The sequence below is a fragment of the Perissodus microlepis genome, chromosome 7 (genome assembly GCF_051167445.1).
Source record: "Perissodus microlepis isolate ML-2025 ecotype Zambia chromosome 7, ASM5116744v1, whole genome shotgun sequence".
Taxonomy (NCBI): Eukaryota; Metazoa; Chordata; class Actinopteri; order Cichliformes; family Cichlidae; genus Perissodus; species Perissodus microlepis.
In genome coordinates this window covers 14308246-14320719 of record NC_140467.1, presented here as the reverse complement: position 1 = coordinate 14320719, position 12474 = coordinate 14308246, and the positions used below count along the sequence as shown (strand labels likewise).

General features: G+C 40.3%; 1 protein-coding gene across 1 annotated transcript; it reads left to right on the top strand.

Annotated features, from left to right (window-relative positions):
• Positions 1 to 892: 892 nt before the first annotated feature.
• Positions 893 to 12344, top strand: myo5c (myosin VC). Its single transcript, XM_084933607.1, has 40 exons — positions 893 to 1018; positions 1344 to 1454; positions 1568 to 1739; positions 2150 to 2294; positions 3073 to 3229; positions 3347 to 3490; positions 3580 to 3661; positions 3813 to 3920; positions 4000 to 4106; positions 4194 to 4459; positions 4561 to 4642; positions 4731 to 4871; positions 4972 to 5094; positions 5191 to 5274; positions 5359 to 5490; positions 5633 to 5730; positions 5829 to 5915; positions 6155 to 6266; positions 6349 to 6560; positions 6665 to 6830; positions 6923 to 7069; positions 7153 to 7317; positions 7429 to 7522; positions 7605 to 7668; positions 7960 to 8234; positions 8324 to 8387; positions 8468 to 8548; positions 8658 to 8838; positions 8931 to 9024; positions 9106 to 9169; positions 9258 to 9426; positions 9499 to 9583; positions 9679 to 9777; positions 9945 to 10099; positions 10394 to 10483; positions 10593 to 10743; positions 10832 to 11117; positions 11197 to 11371; positions 11474 to 11554; positions 11645 to 12344. The coding sequence occupies exons 1-40, from the start codon at positions 992 to 994 to the stop codon at positions 11795 to 11797; spliced, it is 5229 nt and encodes a 1742-aa protein (XP_084789733.1). The 5' UTR covers positions 893 to 991; the 3' UTR covers positions 11798 to 12344.
• The last annotated feature ends 130 nt before the right edge of the window (positions 12345 to 12474 follow it).

Sequence of the window (12474 nt, the reverse complement as noted above, 5' to 3'; positions counted from 1 at the left end):
CATCTGCTCATATATGGTGAGGTGGCCGACGTCAGCATCCTGTTTCTTTAGGAGTGAGAATCCTTGATCAAAAATGAGCACACCCACTCTGGCAAGCCGCTGTCACAAGACGGGAGGGCGGAGTCATCCAAAGTCCGGAGCAGGTGAGCGACAAGGCACCGAGAAAATGAGGAGACAAACCCGGAAGATGACTGATCGGTTTTTCAGAATGAATGCAAAAGCTTTTTCAACCGCTGCAGTCCCCGGCCTTCACGTGTGATCAGTTAAACCTATGACTACATGAGACTTTTCAAATGATTTATTGATAATTTACTTCTAAGTAGTGACAAAAACTGTGTTGACAATAACTGAGATCGCTTAGAATTAAATATCAATATAATTCAAACAATCTATGAAAATATTGTCAATGTTTAATTGTTCTATTTCAATGCTTTTATATATTTGTTACAGACTGAATGCAGTGGTATTGAGACAACAGACAGTAAACAAAATTATACATGGATTTGAATCTATTTTGGATCAACTTAACCAGAGAGGATTTAGAGAGGTTTTAATAGTTTACCGCATCTAGGTGTCCAGGGAAAGAGCTTCAAGTAAAATGTAAAAATTGATCTGTACAGCAGAATTGCTTTTCACCCTTTTAATCTTTTGATTCTTTCAAAATGGACAGTAACAGGCTACCAACAATAAAAAAGTAAATTTATAATAAGTACAATTTAATTGCTTTGAATGATACAAAACAGTGCAGACGAATAAATTAACACAAATAGATGACGTAACGTCTGTAATGATGCAGAAAGTGTATTTCAAAAAATGCCTTAGGGTGACTCTTATTTTGAAAAAGATCATCGGGAGTTTGTAATCTAACTTGACAGGTTATTCCGGAATATTTGTGAGGGGCGGGGAGGAAACGTGTTGCTAACCTGGAAAGCGGTGAAACAGCAAGTGATAAACACACGGACCAAAAAAGTTACTAAAATAATGCACAAACATGGCTGTGCTGGAACTGTACACCAAGGTAAGAGGGAAAACAAGCCTAATCTTTTAAAATACACGTAAGATCATGTTTCCATACAGTCTAGAGGTTGCAAGTTTACAGACGCATATGGAAACTTTGTCAGCGCTCTGAAAGGTTGTAAAACAAACAGATCCACAGGAATTTAAAGGCGAAACACTTAGCTACATCTTTTTATAGTATAATATTATGAGGTAGCATATATGATGGAGTATTGGTTCCTATTGGGTGGATTTTCTCTTGCATGTATTGGTTTTAGTCACTTGTACAGTAAGCCATGGCATTAATAACTGAAATAATTATTTGTCACTTTTTTTAATCATTTTAGTACAACAGAGTGTGGCTATCAGATGAAGAACATGTGTGGAAATCGGCAGAGATTGTAAAAGATTTCCATTCAGGAGATAAAGTTCTTGAATTGCTTCTGGAGGATGGCTCTGTAAGTAAAATGGAAAGTGACTAATAATACCCTCAATATATGACTGTATTACATTTATAATGGTGAGAAGCACCAGCTGACCTGATTCTCCTACATCACCTATCACTGGACAGGAGTACTGCTACACTGTTGACCCGTCTAAACCACAACTCCCTCCTCTCCGAAACCCAGACATCTTGGTGGGGGAGAATGACCTGACAGCTCTGAGTTACTTGCATGAACCTGCAGTCCTGCACAATCTCAAAGTGCGATTTGTGGAGTCCAGAATCATCTATACCTACTGTGGTACAGCTGCAAGAAGCCTTAAACTGACAAATGGGTGATAAATTAAAGGAAAACCTCTCACGCTTGACCCTTACGATGAGGTGGTCCTGTGGCTCTGTAATGCATTTTTACTGTAAATTCATACGACGTTGCTCCAAGTGATCACAAACAGGATACTGATGCAGCTGATGCAGCCATGATGAATCACTGAATAACATGATAAGTATACAAATAATGACTCACATATTATGGCTTTAAGAGTCATCAGAGATTTTTGGCCAACATAGTGAGCCAACACCTTACTAAAACACTTTATGCTGTTGTTGTTTTTTTTTTCGTTTTTGTTAATTTGTCACCCATTTGTGTAACTGAGTACTGAGGTGTTAGCAGGTTAAGTTTCTTGCTCAGTCTGTGTTGTTCCTTCATTTCAGGTATTATATTGGTGGCTCTAAATCCCTATAAGCAGCTTCCTATCTATGGAGATGCAATCATTCATGCCTACTCAGGACAGAACATGGGAGACATGGACCCTCATATATTTGCAGTGGCAGAGGAGGCTTACAAACAGATGGCTAGGTAAATAAAAGTTGAGATTGCCTCATTTAAGTTTTATAGAAGTTTTACATCAGCGAGAACTGATGACTGTATGCAGATTGGAGGCAGTGAGCATGAGTCTGCAGATTTAAAAGGACTCTACTAACATATGCATGGGGCAAACTTTCTTGGTCAGCACCAAGAAAGTGTTAAAACATCTAAATAACTTGTACTTATGTACAGTTGTTTGAACTGATGCTCTTGGAATCTGCAGATCACTGAGTTCATTGGAGTCTCCCATTGTTCTGAGTATTAGTCAGTCCAATAAGTGCTGTCAGGCAAATCCTTTTTATGCTGGAAAAGGGAAACTGACAGTTGTAGGCAATCATGATCACTAATGAGAAGTTAACAGACCTTGGCCTTGTTAAGATAATTAACAATGTACAACCTTCAGCCCCACTTATTAGATTTGAGTGAGTGTATGTATATCTATTTGACCCTGTGGGGGTTAGAGAAAAGCCAAACTCACTTCAAAATGCGCCTAATTATTGTTGTTTTTTTTGTTTGTTTTTTAAACTCATTAAACATAATCATTCCACCCTGGAAAAAGAAAAGTCCAAAGAAATAATTAAAGGCCCCAAATTGCCATGACATCACCTGACCACAACTGTATGGTTGTGTGCTATGCGTGCATGCGTTTATGTCCTGGTGATCATTAAAATGAAAGTTAATCTAGTCAATAACTGCCCAAGTAAGTCCCAAGTAATGCTTCAAGACACAGTGGTGCGTATTTTGTTTATATCCCCCTTTTCTTTCTCAGAAACCACAAGAACCAGTCTATCATAGTCAGCGGTGAATCTGGAGCTGGTAAAACGGTGTCTGCTCGATACGCTATGAGGTACTTTGCTGTTGTGAGCAAATCTGCAAATAAGACACGAGTTGAAGACAAAGTCCTGGCATCCAATCCAATAACAGAGGTACCATCTCGAGACTACACAAAACAGCTGTTGAACTAAACAGGCAAAAATGTTCACATATTTATTCATACACAAAAAAAATCTTAGAATAGTTCTTATAATTCATTTCCTCTTAAGGCAATAGGAAATGCAAAGACCACTAGGAACGACAACAGCAGCCGTTTTGGGAAATACACAGAGATCAGCTTTGACAGGAAGTACCGGATCATCGGAGCAAACATGAGGACCTACCTGTTAGAGAAATCCAGAGTGGTCTTTCAGGTATGCATGATTGTGAGATCAGGATTCTTTCAAGTTTCGTTACTGTGTTTAATCCATAATACTAATCTTAAATTCTGTTTTTGTTTCAGGCAGAAAATGAGCGTAATTACCACATATTTTACCAGATTTGTTCCTGTGCAGACTCACCAGCGTTTAAGAACCTGAGACTACGTAAGTATTTGCACTGAGGGTTTATTGTGGATCTGTGACACTTAACTGCTGCTGTTTTATTACTATTTAAACTAACTCACCCAGAAAACACAACTAAGTCTTGCAGTAGTTTATTATAAGCAGCATCAGTAATATAATCTTTCATCTGCAGAGAGTGCAGACAAGTTCAACTACACCTGCATGGGTGGTGACATAACCATTGAAGGTGTGAATGACAAGAAGGACTTGGAAGAGACTCGACAGACCTTCTCACTTCTGGGTAAAGGTTGCTTCGGCATGACTGAAACCTCCCTTTATCATTTTAAAGTTTTATCTTAGCTTTAACGTCTTTTCTCCAGGATTGAAGGAGGACTTTCAGTCAGATGTGTTTAAAGTTCTGGCAGCCATTCTGCATTTGGGTAATGTGGAGATTAAAAACACAGGCGATGACAAATCATTAGTTCCCGTGAGTAGCTGTTCATAACTTGTGTGTGCGACCGATCTTGAATCATTCACCAGGTTAAGTACAAAGCTTGATTTGTATATCTTTCAGCCCAGTGATCCACACCTGGCTGTCTTCTGCGAGCTGCTGGGGGTGAGTGCAGAGGGGCTCGTACGCTGGCTGTGCCATCGGAGGATCGTTCTGGTAGCCGAAACGGTTGTGAAGCCGGTCCCCAAAGATCGGGCAGTAAATGCCAGAGACGCTCTAGCTAAGCATATCTATGCCCATCTGTTTGACTGCATTATAAACAGGATAAACACAGCACTACAGGTGCCAGGAAAGCAACATGCTTTCATTGGTGTTCTGGACATTTATGGGTAATGCAAGCGCAACTCTTTTTTCTTTTTTCTTTTTCAATATGTGTGCAGCTTTCTTTTGCTGCCATTTTTAAATGTGCATTCTGTTTTTTTTCCTTCAGTTTTGAAACATTTGACATCAACAGCTTTGAACAGTTTTGCATCAACTATGCAAACGAAAAGCTTCAACAGCAGTTTAACCTGGTCAGCAATGCCTTCTTCCACATTGACTGCTAATTACCACACGCACCTCTTTACCAGCTTACACGTTTATTCTCTTGGGTCTTTTCAGCATGTATTCAAGCTGGAGCAAGAGGAGTACATGAAAGAGGACATCCCGTGGACGCTGATAGATTTCTATGACAATCAACCTGTCATCGATCTGATTGAAGCAAAGATGGGGATCCTTGACTTGCTCGATGAAGAATGTTTAGTAAGATCTGATTAATAATATGATCTTGGTGTTATCAGTCACAAATTGCATTTTGACTTGATTGTCAGCATCTTTTTTTTTACGTCTTTCTGCTTCACAGTTCCCTCAAGGCACCGATCAGAGCTGGTTGCAAAAGCTTTATAACTACCTACAAGCCAGCCCTATGTTTGAGAAGCCCAGGTTATCAAATGAGGCCTTTGTGATTCAGCACTTTGCAGACAAGGTGGAGTCTAATCACCTGGCATTTGCACAATATAGCAAAAAATTCCCTGCCGTTATAAACTTTATGAACTGTTTTCTTACATACGTATTTCTACAGGTGGAATATCAGTGCAGAGGTTTTCTCGAGAAGAACAGAGATGCTCTCTATGAAGAACTCGTGGACATGATGAGGTCTAGTAAGGTAATCAAAAGCCTTCATGTATGTTCACTTTATGTTTGCTTTTCCTCATTTTAACAGATTCCTCTTATTTGCAAATGTTATCAGTTACCTTTTCTGGCCAACTTTTTCCAAGAGGAGGAGAAGAATGCTGCGATCGGTAAGAGTGTCAAAGTGAAGCCCGCCAGGCCTTCAGTGAAACCAGCCAATAAACACCTGAGAACCTCAGTGGGAGATAAGGTGCTAATGTTTGCTCTGTTTCTCTGCTTTGCTGTAGGCTGAACTCACATTCTCACTGAAGTTCACATACTGTATTGTTTCCTATCCAACCGGCTGAATTTGTATTTCTGTTCTGTCTCTTGAACGATGTTGTTGAATGCAGTTTCGCAGCTCCCTCTCCTTACTCATGGAAACACTGAATGCGACCACGCCTCACTACGTGCGCTGCATTAAGCCTAACGATGAAAAGCTCCCATTTGAGTATGATTACTAGTGAATCTTTAATTCAGATGTTTCACTCTTGCGTCACTGAAGTGTTTGCTTATGTTTCTGTTTTTGGTGTTTTCTCATGTTTTTAGGTATGACTCCAGGAGGGTAGTGCAGCAGCTGCGAGCCTGCGGAGTCCTTGAAACTATTCGTATCAGTGCACAGAGCTACCCATCCAGGTGACTTTATATATATATATATATATATATATATATATATATATATATATATATATATATATATATATATATATATATATATATATATATATATGTATATATGTATATGTATGTATATATATATATATATATATATATATATATATATATATATATGTGTTCATGCAGCATAATTACAACTTATAGCATGTTCAGCTCCATGTCATCATGCTGAGTATTGGCATGGTTTTTGTTTGTAGGTGGACATACATTGAGTTTTACAGCAGATACAGTATCCTAATGTCGCACGTGGAGGCAGACCTCAATGACAAGAAACAGACTTGCAAGAATATGCTCCAGAGGTTGATTCACGTATGTTGTATCATATGGCACTCACTAATGTAAGTGTCATTCATGGCCGTACGTCACTTTGTCCTCATGGCTTGCTCCCCAGGACTCTAACCAGTATAAGTTTGGCCGGACAAAGATCTTCTTCAGAGCTGGTCAGGTAGCTTACCTCGAGAAGCTGCGTCTGGACCGACTTCGAGGAGCCTGTGAGACCATCCAGAAACATGCTCGTGGATGGAGCCAGAGGAGGAAGTACCTGGCCCTAAGAAAGGCTGCCATCATTCTCCAGCAGTATGTCCGTGGAAAGAGGACAATCCGGTTAGAACCGTTCACTTGTTTGAGTTTTGTTGACCTGCATCCTGTAAAGATTCCTCTTAAGATTATAAAATGAATATACACTTATTTTGTTTGTAAACCTTCAGTAAAACAGTGACTGCTGCGACACTGAAGCAGGGCTGGGCAGCATTGGTGATACAGAGACACTGGAGAGGCTACCGCCTGAGGCAGGTCTACCAGGTAGTGCGTCTAGCAACCATCACCATCCAGGCCTTCACACGAGGTTGGATAGCTCGTAAACGATACAAGAAGGTCTGTAACAGACAGTTTGCGAATCATTTTCATCACTAAAATAAATATTGTTGACAAATTGAATGTAACCTCCTGATTTATGTAAACCTCAGATGATAGAAGAACACAAAGCGCTGGTTATCCAGAAGTATGCCAGAGCGTGGCTGGCACGACGGCGATTTCAGACCATGCGTCGGCTCGTGCTTAATGTCCAGCTCTCCTACCGGGTGCAGCAGCTCAGAAAGAAGATTGAAGAGCAGGTAACGGTGCTTCGAGACAAATTTTAGCTGTGATTTTCTTTTTGTTTTTTGCAGATAATGTAATTTAATGTGTTCCCTGACAGAACAAAGAGAATCGTGGATTATTGGAAAGGTTGACAAGCTTGGCAAACTCACACTCCCAAACTATGGAAAAGCTTCAGGGTCTGGAGACACAGCTGGAAAAATCAACCAACCAGAAGGCTTCTTTAGAGAAACAAGAGAAGAAAGCTAAAGAAGATGCCAGTTTGGTTAGTATTGAAGTTGATGCCTGAAGTCTGTTTGTGTCTTTGCTGCATTTTTGTTTGCAGAGGAAGCGCTCTGTTTGAGATCCTTTAGGAAAACCTGTTTTTCTTGCCTAGACAATCGCACAACTTCAAAAGGAAGTAGAAGTTCTCAACCTTGAGAAGGAGAAGTTGGAGAAAACATTTGAAGCTTCTACCAGAGATGCCAAAGGTAATAAGAGTTGAGATTTCTGTATAAACACCACAGTGACTGCGTTTGCGTCACATTTGTGACCGGCCTCACAATCTTTCAGAGACCTTTGATCAAGTAAAGAGGAACCTTCTGGAAGAAAAAGAAAATGAAGCAAGGCTTAGAAAGTAAGTATTTAAAAAGTGAGATTTATCATCTACAGCTGGGGTTCCAACTCCTTTTAGTTTATGTGCAACACACAGCCCAGTTTGATCTCAAGCGGTGGGACCAGTATAACAATTGCAGAATTCAATTCAATTCAATTTTGTTTATATAGCTCCGCCTATGAGCAAGCACTTTGGGGACAGTGTGAAGGAAAAAGAAAAACACTGCTGGTGTACAGCATGGTTGAGCAAATATTTAAGCTAATATTTTCCCAGCTTCTTTGGTTTAATCAGATAGCTTTTTCTTCTCTGAAGGATCGCGGAAAACAACATTGAAATTCAGAGACAGGACCACGAGGCCGAGGTGGCAACCCTGAAAGAGGAGATAAAAAGGCTGAAAGAAGAACGAGTCATCCTGCAGAGAAAGTTAGAAGAGGGGGCGCAGGCGAACTCAGACCTGCAGGAGCAGGTCATCCAGCTCACCAAGCATGTCAAACTAATTCCCGAGCTACGCAGAGATCTGAACAACCTGCAAAATCAGAGAAATAACATGGAGAGAAAGATGAAGCAGCAGTCGGAACAAGCAAGAGGTGTGTATAGAATTTTATGTAAAAAAATAATCTCCGTTGTGTAAAGAAAAAGAAGTCGTTTGTTGATGAGCCTTGAATGTTTTCTGCAGGTAAAGTGAGTGAGATCGCAAGGCAGCTTCTTGGAGGTGTTGTTGAAGAGGAAGTTCTTCTGGGGTAATCCAGATATTTTGAGCACTGTGTTTCCTCACTTCATCTCTATTAGTCATTTAATCTGACACATTGTTTCTCCAAAGGATGACTTCTGACGAATCAGAGAAGATTTATGAAGTTGAAGATTTGCTGTCAGCCTTTGAACGCCTACAAAAAGCCATCAGGTCTTCATTTTTCAACCATAGCAAACCACTTTCTTATTAACAGAAACGTGCAGCTTTCCTTCTGGGTGTCTGTACTTGAATTTGTTAAACGTCTCACATTTGTTGGCAGGATTCTAGAAAACCACCAGAGGGAGCAGAAGGAAAGCTATGAGACTCAAGTAGAGGGCTTGAAATTGAAAGTGGACCACCTTGAGAATGAGAACAGCAAGCTGCAAAACCTGTTCCAGGAGAAAAGCAATGTCAATGAAAATATTTGCCAAGAAGTGTCCAGACTCAGCAGTGAAAACTCAGTATGTCATTGCACGTTTTATTCAATACGTCACGGGTTAAAGGGGCGAGCTTCAGAATGTAACTGTGACGTCTGCTTTAATTTCATTCGCAGGTGATCCCGGAGCTGAAGCTGCGGGTTTCAGAGCTGCAGAGACAGAAACAAGAGCTTGAAGGCCTTGTCGAGGAGCAGAAAAGAGAATTAACAGGTGCACTCTTTTGTTCAGGAGTCTCGCTGTGAAGCAGATTACTGTTTTAACTTGCTCTTTTGTTTTTATGTCATTCAACAGAAAAAAACAAAGAGATCTCTCACAATCTTCAAAAGAAGATTACAGAAGAGAGCTCACAACGGAGGTAAATTACTCAGCGGTAGTGATGTCTTTCTTGATTAAAGTAGTGATGGTCATATCTGGTTCATCCTGATTTTGGATGTTTTCTTTAGGTACTTTGAGGAGAAAGCTGAAGAGCTGGAGGGGGAGAAGAGAGAGCTTCAAGGCAGAGTAGAGGAGCTGGAAGAGGAGAATGATCACTTGAAGAGACAGCAGCTGATGGAGAATGAGGTCAAAAGCAAACTCAGAGAGGAGACTTCACGGTTAACTGCTGAGAACATGGTGCGTTGAGCGTACGAAGGGTAGAAGGTTACAGTGAGAGTAAACCAATAACTGATTCCACTTTTAATTCAGGACTTTGACGAGCTGCTCGACCAGAAAGACAGATTAATAAAGAAACTTCAGACTCAAGTTAAGAGCCTCGAAACGTCACAGAGAGGTAGCACCGGAGCTCCTGCGCCACATGTAAACAAAGAAATCGAGTCCATACAAGCTGTCTCAACTTTTTCATCACATTTATTGTTTCTCAAACAGCGAGGCAAAAAACTGCATCCACCCTTCCCAAAGATTACCTTGGCATGTTGGAGTACAAGAGAGAGGATGAACCAAGGCTCATTGAAAACATCATTCTGGGTATTCTTCCCCTGCACTATGTCTGCAATATGCCCATGTTACCTGCCTTTTATTTAATAATCATATAAGCTATTTGATCCATGGATGTGAGCAGGAGTGAGGGTATTAAAACTCGGATGAATGGATAAACCATATTCTCTGACAAATTTGTCCCAATTTCCTCGCAGATCTGAAACTCAAAGGCGTGGCGGTCAACATGATCCCGACCCTGCCAGCTTACATCCTCTTCATGTGCATCCGCCATGCGGACTACCTGAACGATGAGGCAAAACTCAAGTCCCTTATGAATGCAATCATTGGTGGAGTCAAGAAAGTCATTATGGTAAGGTTAACTATTTTTGTAACCCTTGTTTAACCAGGAAGTAAAACTCTTGAGCTCAAGATTCTCGTTTGGGGTTTTGCACCCCAGATAGGTGGGGTTAAGCTAGCTGAGAAACAAGTCCTAGCAGGAGGAGGTGGGGTAGACCCAGGACATGCTGCAGAGATTATATCTCTTGGCTGGCCTGGGAACACCTCTCTGTTCCCCTGGATATATATGGATAGACTGGTGAATGGATTGATGTATTTTGAGGTATTGTTTATATCTAATAATGTAAACAACATTTTCCTGTTTTAGAGTCATCAAAAAGATTTAGAGTTCCTGTCCTTCTGGCTCTCAAACACCCACCAGCTCCTCAACTGTCTGAAGCAGTACAGCGGGGAGGAAGTACAAATTTACTTTTTTTTTAAATTCAGTAGTTACTGTTTCATTTCTGTCTGTTGATAATATCATATACATATTAAAATGCTCTTGTTTTCCATCCTGTTAACAAAAGGAGTTCCTGAAGCAAAGTACACCTCGCCAGAAAAAAAACTGCTTGCAGAATTTCGATTTGTCGGAACACAGACAGATTCTCAGCGATCTGGCCATCCAAATCTATCATCGGTTTATCTCAGTCATGCAAAAGACTCTTACTCCCACTATTGGTAATGTTTTTTCAAATGTAATATTTTGCAAAAAATCCTTACTATGACTTTTATGAGTAAGCTAAACCCTACTTATACACTTTCTTAGTACCCGGCATGCTGGAGCACGAGAGTCTACAGGGGATTTCTAGCATGAAGCCGACGGGCTTCAGGAAGCGTTCCAACAGCTTCTATGAGGAATCAGAGACCTACACCATCTCCTCCATCCTCCAGCATCTAACTGTCTTCCACTCCACCATGAACCACCATGGTCTGGACCAGGGCCTCATCAAACAAGTGATCAAACAGCTGTTCTACCTCGTGGCTGCGATCACTCTTAACAACATCATGCTCCGCAAGGACATGTGCTCCTGCAGGAAGGGGATGCAGATCAGGTCTGTGCTCGCAGATCAGGTATGTGCTTTGAATAAAACTCAAAGAGAGTTTCGTTTAACAGCTGCTTTCTCTTTTCAGATGCAACATCAGTTATCTAGAAGAGTGGCTGAAAGAGAAAGAACTTCAAAACGTGAATGCTATGGATACTTTGAAGCCACTGGCTCAAACTGCGTGGTTACTGCAAGTCAACAAATCCACTGATGATGATGCCAAGGAGATCATTGAAAAATGCTCTGAACTCAGCCACGTTCAGGTACTTCCATCTGTTGTTTAAAATGTGGTTTTGGTGGGGGGGGTTTTTTTCTTTCATTTTTAAATCTCGCACTAAACTCCAACCTAACATTAAAATTTGTAGATTGTCAAAATTTTGAACTCGTACACGCCCATTGACGATTTTGAAAAAAGAGTGACATCATCGTTTGTCCGCAAAGTTCAGGTGAGCCCAGCTGTTCATTTTCAAATATAAAAACCCTCCTAGCCAAAATAAATACAGTTGACTAAGCTGTCAATATATTTCTCATTCCAGTCTTTGCTCCAAGACCACGAAGGCTCCGCACAGCTGATGCTGGACGCAGATTATCGTTTCCAGGTCACGTTTCCTTTCTGCACGTCCACACAGGCTCTGGAGCTGCTGCAGGTCCCAAACAGCCTTCATCTCGACTTCCTCAACAGGATCTGACACACAGATCCTTTGACATTTTTACTCCTTATACTGAGTCTTGGTCAGTTTGTTTAAAGTTGCACTAGATTGTAGATAGAAATATTTAAGCACTTTCATTAAAACCCTGTACAGCACATGTTTAAAACAAAGAACAACTGAATAACATTGCAACATTTTGACCAAACACGACATAGCAATGATATTTTATTCTTGTGTACTGTATATAATATGTGTGTGTGTGTGTGTGTGTGTGTGTGTACATTTTTATTTAAATTGCAATAACATGCTAAATAAATGAATAAAGGCATTATCTTGGATTAAAGCTATACCAATGCAAACCTATTTTATACTATCATATACTCAGGTTAAAATACAGCAAGGCTAAAATATGAGTTAATTAAATGCTCACTGTGTATTTTTTTCATATGTGTGTCCTGTAGTTGAATCAGAGGATGTAAGATGTGAAAATGAAGTAATATGAATTAATAAAATGGCATGCCAAATCACCAACTCATAACAGCTCATTAAAAAAAATGAAGAAGAATAAAATTACTTTAACAAACAATATTACTTGTTTTCTCAGTAATTCTTTTTTGGTTAAAATGAAAACATCTTTTCTCCATTTCAGCATATTAAAATGCCAGAAAGCCCTCTCTCCCTCTCCCTCTGCCACATTAATGCCTTTCAGGCAAACG